Source organism: Onychostoma macrolepis, chromosome 12 (assembly GCF_012432095.1).
Source record: "Onychostoma macrolepis isolate SWU-2019 chromosome 12, ASM1243209v1, whole genome shotgun sequence".
NCBI classification, from domain to species: domain Eukaryota; kingdom Metazoa; phylum Chordata; class Actinopteri; order Cypriniformes; family Cyprinidae; genus Onychostoma; species Onychostoma macrolepis.
The window spans coordinates 24,092,700-24,112,244 of NC_081166.1; the positions used below are offsets into that span (position 1 = coordinate 24,092,700).

The 19,545-nt window shown below is 36.0% G+C and overlaps 1 protein-coding gene across 2 annotated transcripts; it reads right to left on the reverse strand.

The window, feature by feature from the left end:
• Nucleotides 1-1,952: 1,952 nt before the first annotated feature.
• tubgcp2 (tubulin gamma complex component 2) lies at nucleotides 1,953-19,257 on the reverse strand. 2 transcript variants are annotated; one of them, XM_058794631.1, is made up of 18 exons: nucleotides 19,177-19,257; nucleotides 18,237-18,401; nucleotides 18,037-18,165; nucleotides 17,745-17,921; nucleotides 16,446-16,605; nucleotides 16,019-16,226; nucleotides 13,905-14,104; nucleotides 12,804-12,993; nucleotides 10,262-10,407; nucleotides 9,894-10,074; nucleotides 7,816-7,996; nucleotides 7,195-7,367; nucleotides 5,233-5,361; nucleotides 5,033-5,153; nucleotides 4,193-4,336; nucleotides 2,812-2,940; nucleotides 2,469-2,632; nucleotides 1,953-2,267 (listed from the first exon to the last, which is right to left on the reverse strand). In XM_058794631.1, exons 1-18 carry the CDS (start codon nucleotides 19,195-19,197, stop codon nucleotides 2,192-2,194), a joined length of 2,694 nt encoding a protein of 897 aa, XP_058650614.1. In that variant the 5' UTR covers nucleotides 19,198-19,257; the 3' UTR covers nucleotides 1,953-2,191. The 2 variants fall into 2 exon arrangements, with proteins under 2 accessions (XP_058650614.1, XP_058650615.1); XM_058794632.1 differs by lacking the exon at nucleotides 19,177-19,257 and adding an exon at nucleotides 18,655-18,792.
• Between the last annotated feature and the right edge of the window lie 288 nt (nucleotides 19,258-19,545).

The following is a 19,545-nucleotide window of genomic DNA, read 5'->3' on the forward strand; positions in this document are numbered from 1 at the left end:
GCCCAGCCTCACTAGCTGCTGCCTAGTATGTGTGTGTATATGTATGTGTGTGAATGTCTATCTTTGCAGCTAGATGCAGAGAGAGAGAGCCCTATGAGGAAACCATCATTTTCCGTCACCCTGATGTCCAGGGTAACAGATATACATCTCTGCAGAGACCTATTGCATCTGACCTCTGATCACTTGTCACCAAATTAATCACTAGAAGATATGCTTCGAGTTTTACGTCCATGTGTGGAGATTTTCTTAGTTTATCTATGTTTCGACCAACCAGAATCTTGCTTACCTATGTATTGATGTAATTAGTGACCTCTGTTAGAGTATAATTACTGGTGTCTTGAACATGTACGCAGAGCGGCCTACGAACTCCATTGAGAGTTTTGAAGCTGACTTCTGCTGATGAAACTGCAAACTATTTTCTTCAGTAAATTGTTCAATTGATTGCATCTCCGACTACTGGTCTTTGTTCATCATACCTGGTCCTTGGGTTTAACTGTAAATTCCCCTACAGGCTACATATTAACTTTTTGAACAACTGGGCTGAGGAATTAAACACCACTACATACAGCTGTTGATGAGCTTCTTTGGCTTCATTTGGAACTGTTTTTGTTAGTGGAGCAAAAACATGTTAATATGGTCTCTAAAAAGTTACCCAATTGAATATATTGCTCAAGTCAAGCTTAGTTTGGATTGACATTACATTTAGTCATTTAGCAGACGCTTTTATCCAAAGCAACTTACAACCCGAATTCCAGAAATGTTGGGACATTTTTTAAGTTTGAATAAAATGAAAACTAAAAGAATTTCAAATCACATGAGCCTATATTTTATTCATATTAGAACATAGATAACACTTGTTTAAACTGAGAAAATTTTACAATTTTATGCACAAAATGAGCTCATTTCAAATTTGATGCCTGCTAAATGTCTCAAAATAGTTGGGACGGGGGCATGTTCACATATGGCTTCCTTTTTGCATGATAGAGCTTTAGTCGGCATCTGCAGATGGCACGGCGGATTGTGTTTACAGACAGTGGTTTCTGGAAGTATTCCTGGGCCCATTTAGTAATGGCAATTACAGAATCATGCCGATGAGTGATGCAGTGTCGTCTGAGGGCCCCGAAGACCATGGCATCCAACAAAGGTCTTCGGCCTTGTCCCTGACGCACAGAGATTTCTCCAGTTTCTCTGAATCTTTTGATGATGTTATGCACTGTAGATGATGAGATTTGCTAAGCCTTTGCAATTTGACTTTTTTTTTTTTTTTTTGCCCATCTTTACTTCTGAGAGACTGCCTTGCTAAGACATCCCTTTTATAGCTAATCATGTTACAGACCTGATGTCAATTAACTTAATTAGTTCTCCCAGCTGAATCTTTTCAAAATATCTTGCTTATTCAAATAAAAAAAAAATGCCCCAACATTTCCGGAATTCGGATTGTACAAATGAGGACAATGGAAGCAATGAAAGTCAACGAAAGAGCAATGATATGCAAGTGCTATAACAAGTCTCAGTTAGCTTAATGCAGTAGCATGTTTTTTTTTTTTAATTATATAATAAAAAGAAAACATATAGAATAGAAAAAAAAAATAGAGCTAGCTAGTGTTAGAGGCCTTTTTTGCTTTTTTTAATTGTATAATAAATAAAAAGAAAACAAATATAGAATACAAAAAGATTAGAAAAGCTATTGTTACTTTTTTCTTTTAGAAAACAAGCAGTAAATGAATAGAGTAAGTCTAAGGGACGTTTTTTTTATTTTTAAGAATAGAATTAGAATAGAGAGTGCTAGAGTTAGAGGGTCAAATAAAGATGGAAGAGATGTGTTTTTAGCCGATTCTTGAAGATGGCTAAGGATTAGCACTGCTTTTCTTGTCACTGAAAATAAGTTTGTGAAAGTAATACAGTTGTGTTTAGAATAATAGGCAGGAAAAGAAGAATACAGAACAGTGAACAAAGCTACATTTTTACTTTATTATATTGGATTTTCAGTCGGCTGGAATTCATTAAATTTGTACAAGACCATTAAATACATTTGCAACAGAGAGGAGAAACTGATCAAACAAGACTTTAAGTGCTTCATGTTACAGCACCATGTAATATTACTACATATTAAAAAAAAAAAAAAAAAAAAAAAAAGAGACCAATCAGCACTGAACATTTTAAAAACAAATGAATTTTATAATGGATGATGCTATGCAGCAGTTTTCTGGCTTCTCTCAATGGCCATTCTCTCCAATCTCTCTGTGTAGAAGCCATTGAAGTCCAGCCTATAAAAAGAAATCTCATTATTCATAGCACCTTTGAGCAGACTGAATTTTAATGAGGGTTGTATAAGCTTTTCAAATGTAAGAGATTTCAAAAGCTTGCGCTACACATTTCTATTGTTAATGCTCAGGCCAGGTTAAATCAGTAAGCACTAATACATGCACTGGGGGAAATGTTAATGAAAGGTTCTTTTCACAACTCGCCTGTAGATGATGTTGATCATGCTGTGTTCACAGTCATTGGTGCTGTAAATGCTGAGCTTATCCAAAAGTTCCAGCAATAATGTGCTGAAGTTACTGTCAAACTTGCTGATGGTTGCCTCAAACCCAGAGTCAGACTGTAGGGCATCCACGTGCTCAGCTAGGAACTGGGATCAAGACAAAGAGATGAGATAAAATATGATTATTTATTTTAAATGTTTAATTATAAAGATATAATTAGTGTTTTTTTATTTTTATTATGGTGACAGTGATTACACAGCCTGTTTTAAAAGTGCCTCTGTAGTTTTGGTATTGTAAAATAACTGATTCAATGCCAATGACTCACTTTAGAAGCCAGTCTTTTTTTCTCTGCCTCTTCTGTCCGCTCAGCTGAGGCTGAAGAGCCCTCCATAGTGCCATGCTCGAGAGTCAGGCGCTTCATCTCACTGTCTACCCTCATGCTATGAGTGAACCGCTGCAAAACAATCAAAATAAACACTTCAGTATGAGCATGACAGAAATATTGTTAAGTATTTTTACTATTTAAAATACCTGCTTTCTATTTGAATATATTTTAAAATGTAATTTATTCCTGTGATTAAAGCAAAAATCTTCATCATCATTACGCCTGTCTTCAGTGTCACATGATCATTCTAATATGCTGATTTGCATTTCAAGAAACATGTTTTATTATTATTAATACTATCAACATTTAAAGTGCCCCATTATGGATTTTTGAAAATTACTTTTCATGCAGTGTGTAACACAGCTCTAATTGAATGAAAACATCCTGCAAAGTTTTAAATCTGAAAATGCACCGTGTATGAAGTTATTTTCTCTCAAAAGAAAGAGTCGACTCTGAATCATTGAAACGAGTCGTTTTTAAAACAAATCCCAATCCTTTTCATGTTGACGTCAATATGAAACATTATCATATTGCCTGCCCACTTGTTGGTCTTTTCGCGTTGGTCTGAATGAAAATGCAAATTCATTCTTTCCCACTAGGTGCCACTTTTGGAGCGTTAAAAGCTCACAAACACTGCTTCAAATGAAAATTAGCGTCACGCAAAGGAGGGGTTTGGAAAAATTAATCGTTGAGCAAATCGTTTGGGAGTCGTTGAGCAAATAAGGTAAAAAAATTAATGCATAATATAAGAAAATGAAAGTGTTTTTTGACCTTGCATGCATGTCAACCTGTTGTTGGGGACTCCCAAAACCATAATATGAACCTTTCATAAACCATAATAGGGGCACTTTAAAACAATTGAGCACACTTTGATGAATATACACATATATACTGTATATACACACAGCATATATGTAGCTAGGATGCATTAAACATTCACATTTTTATTTCAAAATCTTTTGAACTTTGTATTTGAAGAAAAAAATTAAAATGGTCTCTACAAAATATTAAGCAACAACTGTTTTCAGCATTGACAATAATAATAATAATAATAAATGCTTCTGAAGAATGATTTCTGAAGGATCATGTGACACTGAAGACTGGAGTAATGAATGCTGAAAATGTAGCTTTACAATCGCAGGAATAAATTACATTTTAAAATACATTAAAATAGAATGTGGTTTACAATATTACTGTTTTTGCTGTATTTTTGAGCAAATAAATGCATCCTAAGTGATCATAAGAGACCTCAAAACATTTTTTAAAAATCGTACCGACCCTAGAAAAAGCAGGTTTTTCTCAATAATGTCTGTATTTTTACCTGCATGCAGTTGGTGAACATAACACAGACAGACATGAGCTTGGAGAAGATGCGGAGCAGCTCAGGGTTGGTGAGCATACAGTCCTTCAGACAGTTATCCAGGAAGCTGGTGTGATGACACAGCACATCATCAATGTTGGAAGCCTAAAAAAAGACAAGCAAATTAAGAACGCTCTGTGAATTAATTTAAACTCCATTTGTGCTCAGCCAGACCTATCACGATTATTACATAACAGCCTGATTACAATTATTTGAGAGAACCATGATCACTGTGCTCTTTAAATTCAAACCAATAATGGATACTGGCATACAAATAAGGAATTTTAATGGAGTTATGCAAGCACTCCAGACATTATACATAAGTACGTGTCAAATACTGTATATACATATATAAATGTAAAATATTGTATATTACATTTTATATTTGTTTAGCTTTAAAAGGAAATAACATTTTATTAATATTTAGTGTAATGTAAAATAAACAAATTAAATGACACTAGGTTTGTGTAATACATTTATACAGTACCATTAAATTGCAATTATTTATTTATTTATAATTAATAATTAATTGGCAACCAAAGTTTCAGAATAATGACAGCCATATACTGAAGCAATTCATTAATTAAAGTTGAAATAGGTAAATTCACTTATTGACTGGTAAAATCACTGGATATATGTACATGGAAATGTTATGCCTGTAACAGGTTGTTAACCCAGAAAGAAACCAGATAAATCTGACTTAAATCCAATTAAATATATTATATAAAATGAACTGCTTGTTTTGAAGTCATGAGACTTAATTATTAAGAATAAAGCAGATGTTTTATTTCATTGACTTACAGATTTCAGGTTGTTCTCCATGATGTGCCATGTGGGCTCATTAACCTCAAACATCATGTAGTACTGAATGTTCTGTACAAAGTTGAGCATCCGTTGTCTTAATGCAAAGGCAGCAGCAAACCTACAACATACAAGATCTACTTAAAAGATGTTCACTTTAAGATACACAATCCAAGGTCAAAATACATATTTAGTCTCACCATTTAGCAGAGTGCAGTGAATATTGCTTAGCTGCTTTATTGCTGATCCACACATTACAGAGCAACCTCTCCACATGCTTGCAGTAGAACATGTGCCTGAAGAGCATCTGGTATCTTGTCAGGGCTTTTCTGTACAACAGAACTTTGTGTTAAAGGAGCAGTTTAAGGACATTTGAATGACATTTGGAAATGTGACATTTCCAAAAATGTAGTGTGTAACGCACAACATTTCCAATGACGCAGCATGTAATGTACGACATTTCCAATAACGTAATGTGTAACATGCGACATTACCAAAAACAAAGTATGTAACATGCAACATTTCCAATAGATTAGTGTGTAACATTTCCAATAACAAAGTGTGTAATGTACGACATATCCAATAGATTAGTGTGTAACATGCAACATTTCCAATAGCATAGTGCGTAACGTGCAACATTTCCAATAATGTAGTGCGTAATGTGCGACATTTCTAATAATGTAATGTGAGACATGTCCAAAAGCGTTGTGTGTAATGTGACATTTCCAACAACGCAATGTGTAATGCACAACATTTCCAATGATGCAGCGTGTAATGTGCGACATTTCCAATATTGTAGTGTGCAAAGTGCGACATTTCCAATAACAAAGTCTGTAACATGCGATATTTCCAGTAGAGCTGTGTAACATGCGACATTTCCTATAGCATAGCATATAACGAGCAACATTTCCAATAGCGTAGTGTGTAATGTGCGACAATTCCAATAACGTAGTGTGTAATGTGCGTCATTTATGCATTTCCAATAACGTAATGTGCGACAATTCCAATAGCGTAGTGCATAGTAGTGACATTTCCAATTATGCAGTGCGTAATGTGCGTCATTTTCAATAGATTAGTGTGTAACATGCAACATTTCCAATAACAAAGTCTGTAACGTGCGACATTTCCAATAGCGTAGTGTGTACCGTGACATTTCCAGTTACAAAGTGTGTAACGTGCGACATTTCCAATAGCGTAGTGTGTAAAGTGCGACATTTCCAATAGCGTAGTGTGTAAAGTGCGACATTTCCAATAACAAAGTCTGTAACGCGACATTTCCAATAACAAAGTCTGTAACGTGCGATATTTACAATAGCGTAGTGTGTAAAGTGCGACATTTCCAATAACGTAGTGTGTAATGTGCGTCATTTCCAATAACGTAATGTGCGACAATTCCAATAGCGTAGTGCATAGTAGTGACATTTCCAATTATGCAGTGCGTAATGTGCGTCATTTTCAATAGATTAGTGTGTAACATGCAACATTTCCAATAACAAAGTCTGTAACGTGCGACATTTCCAATAGCGTAGTGTGTACCGTGACATTTCCAGTTACAAAGTGTGTAACGTGCGACATTTCCAATAGCGTAGTGTGTAAAGTGCGACATTTCCAATAGCGTAGTGTGTAAAGTGCGACATTTCCAATAACAAAGTCTGTAACGTGCGATATTTACAATAGCGTAGTGTGTAAAGTGCGACATTTCCAATAACGTAGTGTGTAATGTGCGTCATTTCCAATAACGTAATGTGTGACAATTCCAATAGCATAGTGCATAGTAGTGACATTTCCAATAATGCAGTGCGTAATGTGCGTCATTTTCAATAGCGTAGTGTGGCATGTGCAACATTTTTGATCATGCAGTGTGTAATGTGCAACATTTCCAATAGCATAGTATATAATGTGCAAGATTTCCGATCACAGTGTGTAATGAGCAACATTTTTAAAAGAATGGATTCCTATTTGAATGACTTCTCTTGCTGAAAATTCATCAAACAACACTAAATGCAACTGCACCTTAAGTGCATTGAATACAGGGTTGGAACAACACGAATGAAGGTCAGTTAAATGATGACAAAAGCATGTCTTTAAGAAGCATGGGCCATAATTACAATCACAAGCTGCTTGAAATAAAAGCTATACTGTCATACAGAAAAGCTGTGTACCGGTTGATTATGAGAGAAAGTGGCCACTTGACGATGTAGTCGAAAGAGAAAGCCTCCAGGCCGCTAAGTGACACCTCTGTGGGCTCTGCATTAATGATGGCTTTCTCTTGCTTGGTGTCTATAGCGAGGACACGCAACAGCTGGGTGATAACGTCATGGGGCATCAGGTCAATCTGGAAGAGGATAATACTGTTAAATTTGTGCAATTTCAGTGATGACCGGTTGCCTGTTTTTGAGCTGCACATAATTTTCCATTCCTTACACTACTCAACCACCTTCCAAATGATACAACCATTTAGATGGGTGACAGTAGCCATTTTCACACACACACAAAAAAAAAAAAACAGTGCTGTGCTTCGTGAAACATCCATCTTATATACAGTCAGGTCCATAAATATTGGGACATCGACACAATTCTAAAATTTTTGGCTCTATACACCACCACAATGGATTTCATTCTTTTAGTCTTTAGGCAATTTGTTCTTCATTTGGATTTCTACTTCAAATGCAATTGCTCAACACCTGAAATCTAGACTGTTATGCAGAATACACAAACATTCTCTACATATTACAAAGTGCGACTGTTAAAGTAATTGTTGAGAAGACAGAAGTGCATTTGACCTTTAAATCATCTTTAAAGGGGTCTGTGTTGGCAGTGCTCATTCTCAGGGCCAGCTCCAGCAGAGCCTCCAGCCGTGGAGGAATGATGTCATCAACCGGCTTCTTCAGTTCTTCCTCCGTCAGGTCCATAAAATGCACGAAAAAGTCTCCTTTATCCATCAAGAAGTAATGTTTGATTGACCTGCACCATAAAATGTAAGAAATGAGGTGATATTGAGATATTGAAAATACCAAATAATATTTAGGATTATACTTTGGGCTTTGGAAACAGATGACACTGTGATGCAGCTACACCAGAATATGTGTGGTTTATGCATGTTGATCAAAGTTTATGCAAATAATTGCCTAAATTAAAGGAATAGTTCACCCAAAAATGAAAATTTGTTAAAAAAAATTACTCAACCTCAGGTCATCAAAGATGTAGATGAGTTAGTTTCTTCATCGGAACAGATTTGGAGAAATTTACATTTACAGTTATTAATTTGGCAGATGCTTTTATCCAAAGCGACTTACAATTTAGCATTTCATCATCTGCAGTGAACGAATGCTGTCAGAATAAGAGTTTAAACAGCTGATAAAACATCCCAGTAATCCACACAACTCCAACCAATTAATTAATGTCTTGTGAAGTGAAAATCTGTATGTTTGTAAAAAACAAATCCATTATTAAGGCGTTTTAACTTTAAATACTTGCTTCTGAACAAAATACAAATTCATAATTAATACGCTTCCCTACAGTGAAAAAGTCCATTCCCTGTTGTCCTCTTACATCAAAATCCACTGACACATTTATTTAGATATTTAGTTTAGACTTATTTATTTAGACATATTTATTAACTGTTTTGGATCATTTTCAACAGTGCTCAATCCGTGCGAATTTCAGACAAGATGACTGGAGAAATCAATATTACAAATAGAAAACTTTTCGCCAGTAACAAGTTTGTTAGAATCTCAACTTAACATATCTTTACTATGAGTTATCCTTACTTTGCTATTTATTACAAACACGTGACTATACTGGGTGAACCTTTAAATCTGTCCATCATATAAAGCAATCATGTCTCTTTAGAAGATTTGGATTAAATCATTCGATTCACATGGACTATGTCTACTATGTCTTTACGATCCTTTTAAATTGTCAAAGTTTGGTTACATGGACTTGAAAGTCTCGCATTTGGAATGACATGAGGGTGAGAAAATGATGCTAGAAGTTAAAATAAACACCCACGGTCTGCTGCAGTACTAACAAAAAATCATGTTCCTAACCTTTATCTCCAGATGGAAATCTCAGTTGGCCAGACAGTGATTCATCTTTTCTGAATCATTAAAGTATTGGTGTCTGAAACATTGTGAGTTTTCAAACACTTCATTTAAATATGTGCTACAAATGAAGAGTGCTCAGAAACGGCTGTTGAGAAAAAAGTATTCCGTACGTCAAACCAAACAAGCGGACTGGCAATCAGTATGAATCACTGACTAAATTGGTCAGTTGACTCACTTCGCCTCACCATTGGCTCAGATTACTTACTCACATACCTGACAGCAGATTATGTCAGATTCTCAGCGAGTCCAGAATGGTTACCATGTTATGTGTACTTATTGAAAGCAAACAAAATTGTATTATGTGGTACACACTATGCCACAGGCGTCAAACTCACTTCCTGGAGGGCCACAGTCCTGCAGAGTTTAGCTTCAACCCTAATTTAACACAGCTAGTCAAGTCCTTCAGGCTTATTTGAAAACTACATGGTTTGTGTGTTGGAGCAGGGCTGGAAATAAACTCTGCAGGGCTGCGGCCCTCCAAGGAATAGGAGTTTGGCACCTCTGCACTACGCTATTGGTATTATGTGTTACTAGGTCCTTTTTTTAACATTTATTTGTTCCTAATAACAAAATCTTTTGGGAAAGCTGACAACTGATTTCCTGTTCACTAGAGTCTAAATACATTTAAACAGTGACACATACATTTTCTATAAATGACACTGAAACAGTGTGTATTGTTAAAAATGCTTGACTTGATTTGACATGACAGTAGGAAACACTGCCAGAAAATACAATTTCAAACCTTCAAGTTTTACCTCAGGCGTGAAACAAGCTCCTTTTCCTCCATCAGGAAATCAAGCAGAACCTTACTGGCGTAGTAATATGCTTTTTCGATCTGCTCCACATAAGCTCTCTCTTTAAGCGTGTAGAGAACCTCTTTGGCATCTGGACAGGTTACGTCACGACCGCACTCTCGCACAACATTAAGATACTTGCCTGAAATGAGAGAGAAGTTAGGAGTGGTTATGAAAATAAAGCATTTAGACACTGTTTCCAGCTGGCATTATAATCATTAGAAATTTGAACATTTTTACTATTTTCAGCTGCCTTCTACTGATGCCTAAAATGCTGTCTAATTACATTCTGGAACTAAGCTAATGTTTCATAATTGAAAATATCTCACCTGTGTTTAATATCTTATCTGCCATTTTTTGAAGGAATGATGGGATCCTGTGCTGAACTATAGTGTATCTCTGATCCCAGTATTTGTCATTATAATCCTCTTGGATCTTCTCTTTTTGCAGCTCATGCTCCTCAACCATGAATTCGCTATTTAAAAAAAAAAAAAAAAAAAAAAATTACTTGAGTTTTACATACACACACACACACACACATATATATACACATACACGTAACCCCCCTCCCCTTTTCAAGGGACCATAAATAATTGGACAATTGACTCAAAAGCTGTTTCATGGACAGGCGTGGGCTATTCATGTTATTTCTACATCAATTTAAGCAGGTAAAAGGTCTGGAGTTGATTCTAAGCCATTTGCATTTGGAAGCTGTTGCTCTGAACCCACATCATGCGGTCAAAAGAGCTCTCCATGCATGTGAAACAGACAATTGTTAGGCTTCAAAAACAAAACAAATCCATTAGAAAGATAGCAGGAACATAAGGAGTGGCCAAATCAACAGTTTGGTACATTATGAGAAAAAAAAATAAAAATATGAACGCACTAGTGAGCTCAGCAACATAATAAGGCCTGGATGTCCACGGAGGACAACAGTGGTGGATGATTGGAGGATCCTCTCCATGGTTAAAAAATAATAAAAATCCCTTTCACAACATCCAGCCAAGTGAAGAACACTCTCCAGGAGGTAGTTGTGTCACTGTTAAAGTCTACAATCAAGAGAAGACTTCACAAGAGCAAATTCAGAGGGTTCACCACAAGGTGCAAACAAGGCCAGATTAGACTTTGCCAAAAAAACATCTAAAAAAGCCAGACCACTTCTGGAAAAGCATTCTTTGGACGCTGAAATTAAGATCAACCTGTACATGAATGACGGGAAGAAAAAAAAGTATGGAGAAGGCTTGGAACAGTCCATGATCCAAAGCATACAACATCATCTGTGAAACATAGTGGAGCAGTGAGATGGCATGAGCATGCGTGGCTTCCAGTGGCACTGGGTTACTGGTGTTTAGTGTTGATGTGACAGAGGACAGAAGCAGCCGGATGAATTCTGAAGTGAATAGGGTATAGAGATATACTCTCCGCCCAAATTCAGCCAAATGCAGCAAAGTTGATTGGGCGGTGCTTCATAGTACGAATGGACAATGACAGCAAAAGCAACCCAAGAGTTTTTGAAGGTAAGAAAGTGGAATTTTCTGCAATGGCCAAGTCAATCTCCTGATTTCAACTTGATTGAGCATGCATTTCACTTGCTGAAGACAAAACTAAAGGCAGAAAGACCCACAAACAAACAATAACTGAAGTCAGCTGCATTAAAGGCCTGGAAAAGGATCATAAAGCAGGAAACCCAATCTCTGGTGATGTCCATGAGTTCCAGACATAAGGCAGTCATTGCCTGCAAAGGACTCTCAACAAAATATTAAAAATGAACATTTTATTTATGATTATATTTATTTGTCCAATTACATTTGAGCCCCTGAAAATGGGGGGAATGTGTATAAAAATGGTCGTAATTCCTAAATTATATTTTTGTTCATCCCCTTAAATTAGTTTTTCTCATTAGTTTAACTTATGCTCATCAAAGGTGTATTTATTTGATCAAAAATACAGAAAAACGAAGAGACTCCTCAACCACCACCAGTGTGCAGCATCCACCTGGATGATGCGACGGCAGCCATATTGCACCAGAACGCCCACCACACACCAGTTTACTGGTGGAGAGGAGACAAAGTGATGAAGCCAATGAGAATATGGGGATGATTAGGAGGCCATGATGATGATCAGAGGCCAATGGGTGAATTTGGCCAGGATGCCGGGGTCACACCCCTACTCTTTTCGAAGGACATCCTGGGATTTTTAATGACCACAGAGAGTCAGGACCTCGGTTTAACGTCTCATCAGAAAGACGGTGCTTTTATGACAATAGTGTCCCCATCACTATACTGGGGCATTTGGACCCACACAGACCACAGGGTGAGCACCTGCAGGGTGATATGGCTGCTGAACACAGTTCTTTTTAACTTTTCATTTATCAAAGAATCCTAAACAAATTATCACAGGTCCCAAAATATATTACGCAGCTCAACTGTTTCCAACATTGATTATAATATTAGAATGATTTCTGAAGGATCATGTGACATTGAAGACTGGAGACTGGAGAAGCCTTGATAAGCATAAGAAACTTTGTTAAAAAATATTAAAAATCTAACTGATTCCAAACTTTTGAAGGGCATTGTATGTGTGTATATATATATATATATATATATATATATATATATATATATATATATATATATATATATATACACACGAAATATAAATTAAATACAAATTACTCTAATGTTTCTGGAAATACTCAATATCTTATGTATATAATATGTTTAAGGGTAATTCATACTGAAAAGCAAAATATATTATTAACATACTAAAAAGATTCAAATTTGAAAAAAAAAAAAAAAATCTAATTTAAAAAGCATTCACAAGAGGATACCGAATGGCTCAAAGCCCTGTAGGTCCAGAGTCACATTCTACCTGTATGGGTCTTTAATGATGCCCCTATAGATCCACTTCTCAAGTATTTCAAAGTAGGGTACGCTGGCTGCTTTGGTCAGATAGAGGCAGAGCTCTTGAGCCTGGCTGTCTCCGGTGTAATTGAAGGTACGATCGTGAAGCAGGCTGAGGGTCGAGCCGCCCATACACTCACCCTTGTCAACAGAAGTGGCTACATGAAAGAGACCAAGGAGAAAGCGCATTAGCATGAGCATGTCAACAGTGTTGGCGCTACATCTGGGTAAAGTGAACCCCTAAACATGATGAAACCTGATTTCTACCAAGGCCCCCTTTAGAAATACAAATGTTTGCTTTGGCGCTGACTCTGTGTCAACAGTAAAACATGCTAAAAACATGCCAGCATTGCATTAACAACATGCTAACACCATGATAAATCATACTAGCAACATGCTGAGACATAGCCTACTCGCAACATGCTGAATCATACTAACAACAACATTAAAATGTTAATGTACTAAAGCATGCCAACAACATTAAAACATTCTAAAACCTGTTAGAAACATCCTAAAACATGCTGCCACCATGCTAAAACATGACAGAAACATGTTAACAATTTTACAACATTCCAAAAAATTTTAGTTTTAGAAACAGATTAGTAACATGCTAATTCATCCTAACATTGTGCAAAAACGAGTTAATAATAGATTATATTTGCTAGAATCACATTAAAACATGCTGGAGACATTAGCAACATGCTAACAATGTGACAAAACATGGTAAAACATGCTAGAAACATGCTAGCAATATTCTAACAAAATCTTAAATCATGCCATCAATGCCTAGCTAGCTATCTAGATGCTTTTAATATTACATCGGTGTAACCATCAGTGAAACTTTAAAATCTTAATTAAACTTTCAGATAAGGATCTGTAAAGCCAATTTGCAACTTATAAAGGTAAAGAATTAAGAACCAGCTATCAATGATCATGAAAAATATACTTTGACTTAAAGTATATTTTTACCTGCAAAAACTGTAAAAAATTAACTTATTACTCCTGTTGACACTTCTAAAATGCTAAGTGCTATTCTTTTAACAGTAACCACATGTGTTGAGAGCTTTACCGATGGAGGCCAGGATTTCCATGGTGCGCATGGTGGGCTGTATGTAGAACCAGAGCTTCTGCAGAGAGAGCATGCCCTGTCTGTGGAGATGCTCCAGCTGTGTCACCAGGATGAGATATTCCTTCATCAGAGTCCTCATGGCTGCAGTCAAGGCATGATTCACCTGACCGTACTCAAACGACGACTTCTCTTCTGTGAATCTGGACACGGAATATGCAAATTAATTGCAAGTAGTTTACATGAGTCTCAGATGACATGTGAGCAAGTCATACAAAATTTGAAAAATGAAACATCAATGCTTTTCATAAAATGATTTAAAGGGGTCACATGACGATGCTAAAAATAACATTATTTGGTGTATTTGCTGTAATGCAATGTGTTTACACGGTTTAAAGTTCATAAAACACATTTTTATTCGCATACTGTACATTATTGTTGCTCCTCTCTGCCCCACCTTTCTGAAACGCGTAGATTTTTACAAAGCTCATCGTTCTGAAATACGCAGTGTGCTCTGATTGGCCAGCTATCCAGTGAGTTGTGATTGGCCGAATGCCTTAAGCGTCTGATGGAAATGTTACGCCACTTACCATATTCGAAAACATACCGTGAAATAGCGATGATGGCAACAATACTACAGCGAGAGTAAAAGTTACGCGTTCTTTCTGCGTGTAAACATTTGGGCGGTGCTATGCAAATCTTCCAACACAATGATGTAGATATGTGGAGGGCGTGTTTAAAGCAGCAGTCCGTAAGTTTTGCCTCTTTGTCGCCATCTATGTTTGAAAACCTGGAATCATCACAATTAAAAGAACCATAGACTTAAACTACTTCAGTCTGTGTGCACTGAATTTATTTAATATACGAGTTTCACAGTTTGTTGTTTTCACAGAGTTGAATTACTGAAATAAATGAACTTTTCCATGACATTCTAATTTATTGAGATGCACCTGTAATACTTTCTGGATTACAATCCGCCATCAAAATGATAAATTTAATTATTCCAGCTGCTGTGAGAAAAGGCTATAAACGGTGCGCCACCTGCAGAATCCGCACTTGCTATAGCCAACTAGCCAGGACAACTTCTTTATGTTTACAGACGTGACGTAATGACGCAGTGCCATGCTCGAATTTCCCATGAAAACCTACCCGTACCACTCAATTTAGAAAACATTATTATAAGACAACTGTTGTGAATCGGGCTAAAGAAAGGCAATAGGTTTGAACACTGGCTGGTTATTTACTTGCTCAAATATTGATTTCGGATCATTTTTAACCAAAAAAAAGTTACGGACGGCAGCTTTAAATAAAGCATTTTAGGAAGCGTGGACGAGTCTTAACTTTTATAAAGAATATCTCTTTGGGTTTGAGACTTTAGTCTTTGCAATTTTACAGATCTTATATATGCACAAACAGCTTGTAACACTCCAAAGAAAGAGGAAAGCTTGAAATCGCATCATATGACCCCTTTTATAAAAGCCCTCTGACATTATTGACAAACTTATTTAATATTGCAATCAGGGTTTGAAATTAACACCGCCGACCCACCAGATGCAGGTGAAAAATCAACCGCAGCAGGTTACACATATCAAATCAATAGCCAATTTGGCAAGTTATGAGTCATAAATTATGTCCTCCAACCAGGAGCCTCCAACATTAGCAAAATAAAAATGTCTTTAAAAGTTCAAACACATTGCTTATTTGTATGCGTGCACATACACTAGCTAAAAGCTCCACACATCTTCAGTCTGTTAAACATTAAGCATTTTAACTTAATTTCCATACTATGGAAAGATTCTACCATTATTATAATTGTTTGTTGTTGTTATTAATCACAGAAAATTTTGTTTTCATTTCTGTTTAATTTTATTTCTACAGCATCCGGAAACAAGTCATAAAACGGTCATAAAAATTAAATTAAATTAAAAAACAAAAATAAATACATTTAAATATAAGATGTGATTTTGATAATCTGGATTATTTCTGAAATTCTGAAAGGTTGGCAACTTAAACATTTTAGAATCCGAAGTGGCTGGTGAGTGAAAATCTTAATTTCAAACTGTGATAATGTAAACACCTGACTAATATAAATATTAAAGGTCATATTGTTCACTGACCGTGTGATAGTGGAGTAACAGGATGCCACCGGTAATATCCGGTTGACCAGCTCTTTGATGGACATGTCAAGGGAAGGATCCACTATGAAGGAGCGGCTCTGTCTGCCGAGCACAGGCTGAGCTGTGATGTCTCTCCCATCCACACCAATCAGCACATACAGCAGATCCTCCACCAGAGCTTGTTCCTGTGCAGCCAGTGGCATTGTACCTGTAAACACACGTGTTAAAGTCACCATCAAATCAAAACTGACCACTCTTTTTTTTTAATGTAATTTTACAGTGTTTAATATAAATTATTTGTCCATGCAAATCTACTTAATGCACATGATACATAAAGTATTGGTGTTTCTTCATCACCTCTCACCAAATTAAATAACTTGCTTTACCTCTGTAACAATTCCCTACTCATCAAAGCCATGTCACATACCAATAGCCACCACGGGATCTCCCACTGGGGTGGGGCTAGTGATGAAATCCCCAATCAGCGCAGGCCGGTCATACACCCAGTTTGGAAACACAGGGTTCGGCTGAGTGGGGTTCTTCTTGTTATGTCGGTCTCTCAGCATTTTACGGATGACCTCAGAAGACTGTAAGGGAAAACAAAATCATTGTAAACTCATGCAATATACAGAATTCAGGATCGGCTTACTGAATCATGTTTATTAATGAATGCAAAAAACATAACAGTGTACACTGTGTTCCAAATTATTTTGCAAGTGACATTTTAGTAGGATTTCAGTAAAACAAACATTCAGATTCCCCCCCACAGAATGTGTTTGCTTGTTTTTTTCTAATATCTTTTCAGATAACTATTATCAATATCAGATGGGTTTGTTAAATATTTTGCAAGGTCTTCTTAGGTAAATGAAAAACCTACTTAGAGAGGTTGTTCCTCATTATTAGGCAAGTCACAGTTCTCATGCAATATGGGGAGGAAGAAAGATCTTTCTGAAGATGAAAAGGCACTGAAAGATCTAAGGATTCTTTGTAGCATCCTGTGTGTGTAAAAGCAACCATACAACCATACATTTGTGTTGTATGCTTTCTTTTCTATTTATTTATTATTCATTCTTATATAATCATTTTATTATTCAATTTAATCATATAATCATTAAAAGGCATTAAAATTTATGGTAACACTTTATTTTAGGGTCTCTTAATTAGTTGCTTTTTAGCATGCATATTACTAAAATATTAGCCATTTATTAGTACTAATTAAGCACATATTAATGCCTTATTCTACTTCCCTAATCCTACCCAATACCTAAAATTAACAACTACCTTACTAACTATTAATAAGCAGCAAATTAGGAATTTATTGAGGGAAAAGTCATAGTTAATAGTGAATAAGTGTTGCCTATTCTAAATTGTTACCAAATTTATATACTCATTTTATTGATTCATTTATTGATTATCTGGCATGAAGGCATGATCTAAAAGCATAGTAAGTAAATATTGTAATAGCATTCCACTCACAACAAATGTGTTCCCTACATTTTAAGATTAATTTTAAACAGCTGCTTAAGGCAAACCAGACCTGTGATCCCTTTGAGTACGGTGTATTTGTAATTGGTATACTGTCACTAACTGCCTAGGGACTATGGATGTAAATTAGCAATGTTGCTATAAATATTTAAATTTTGTATTTCATACTGACATTCATCAATGTGCACTGTCCCTATTAAATAAACAAACAGACTAATATCACTTTGTTTCCTCATACTACCTGAGGCACATTGGAGCTGGCTGTGACATTTCCCAGCTTTTTCCGCAATTCCTCCAGTTCTTGCATGGACATTTTGCTGCTGGTTGTAGGAATGTTGTAAGACGTGGTGGTGCCGGACGCTGCATTTGCAGACATTTCTGATCTCTCCTTTGCATTCTGCTGCAGGAACTTCAAAGTCTGAAGAAAACAAGCAAAAAGAAAAAATGAAGAGACTGACAAATGTATGAGTTTAAGGGGGGAAATTATGTGAACTTCTTGTGTGGAAATGAATAATGAGTTTCATTAAACCTACCTCTTTATCCTCAGTGAGTTTGGAAAGCAGATACACCAGTGGATCGAGGTTGCGCACATTCTTTGACTTCAATTCATCATATTTCCTCAAGAAGTCTTCAGGAGTTTTGGAGTGTTCTGCCATTTTGACCTGCAAGACATGATAAATTAGGCTCCTACATTCACAATACATATTAAAAGAAGATGAAACACATAATTCACCTTAGCACTGTGTGCTGTAGTGGTCACATAAGCAGTCCTGTTCTTCTGCAGTAAATCAATATAAACCTCAGCACCATCTCCTCCTCGGACATTAAGAAGCCCGAGAAGTTCATTAACATCATGATGAATCCTGAATTCACTCATGACTTCAGATGAAATCAGAAGCTGAAATCAGAAAGCACCATCATTGAGAAACGAGAGCAAGCTCCATGAATGAATAAATACATCAGCTACACAAACGACACTAGATCTAGATCACATAATTTGATGACAAATGAACGCCAAAACCATGAATAGTTAGTACGCCCAAGTAAAAAATAATAAACGGGGGTTTGTTATTACTTATGTAGATATATTCGTGCTGCATGATAAAATAAAACGTCTTGTTTACCTATAATTATAGAATATGTTATTTTACCTAGTAGAAGTCTAATTAGTCCGTCTGAATAACACCTACTACAGCATCTGTTGATAAAACACTAGTGAAACTGACAACACCAAAACAGTAGGAAGTCAGACACTGAACATTTGTAAATGTCCGCCAAAAGGCTTATTTTTCAAAATAAAAGCCTTTCCTCCTAACCGTCCTACTAATATAAAAGACGATCTGTTTTTTTTGTTTTTTTTTTTGTTACATATATATATATATATATATATATATATATATATATATATATATATAAAGATTTATACATTTTAAAAAGCAAAAATTCAATCAACATGTACAATAAGTATAACACGTATTTTTGATTATTTTTAAACATTTACGTATTTGTTAAATCTGTAAAACGTTTTGATTTAGTTTTGTTTAATAACAATACTACTACTAGGCTACTCCTACTTATAATAATAGTAGTAAAAGTAAAATAATAATAATAACAATAATGATTATTATTATTATGTAAAATAATTAGTTATCAGAGATAGTAGGCTAACACACAGTTCCATGGGCCGGTTGCATAAACTCAGCCTCTAAACCAGTGGTCTCAAACTCAATTCCTTGGAGTTTAGCTTCAAAGCTCCAAATCACACCTGCTTGGAAGTTTTTAGCGATCCTGAAGACCTTGATTAGCTGGATCAGGTGTGTTTGATTAGGGTTGAAGCAAAACAGGAATTGAGTTTGAGCCCAATGGTTTAGAAAGAAACCAAAATACAACTATGAAACACAACATCCTAGAAACCCCACTGCTAATGTTCAATTTGAACATCCAATTTTTACCTCAATTGCCTCAGAGCTGTCAGTTCCATCAATCACAGTATTGATTCTGGAGACAGTCACACATCCGGACTATTTGAGTGTGCTGTGGTG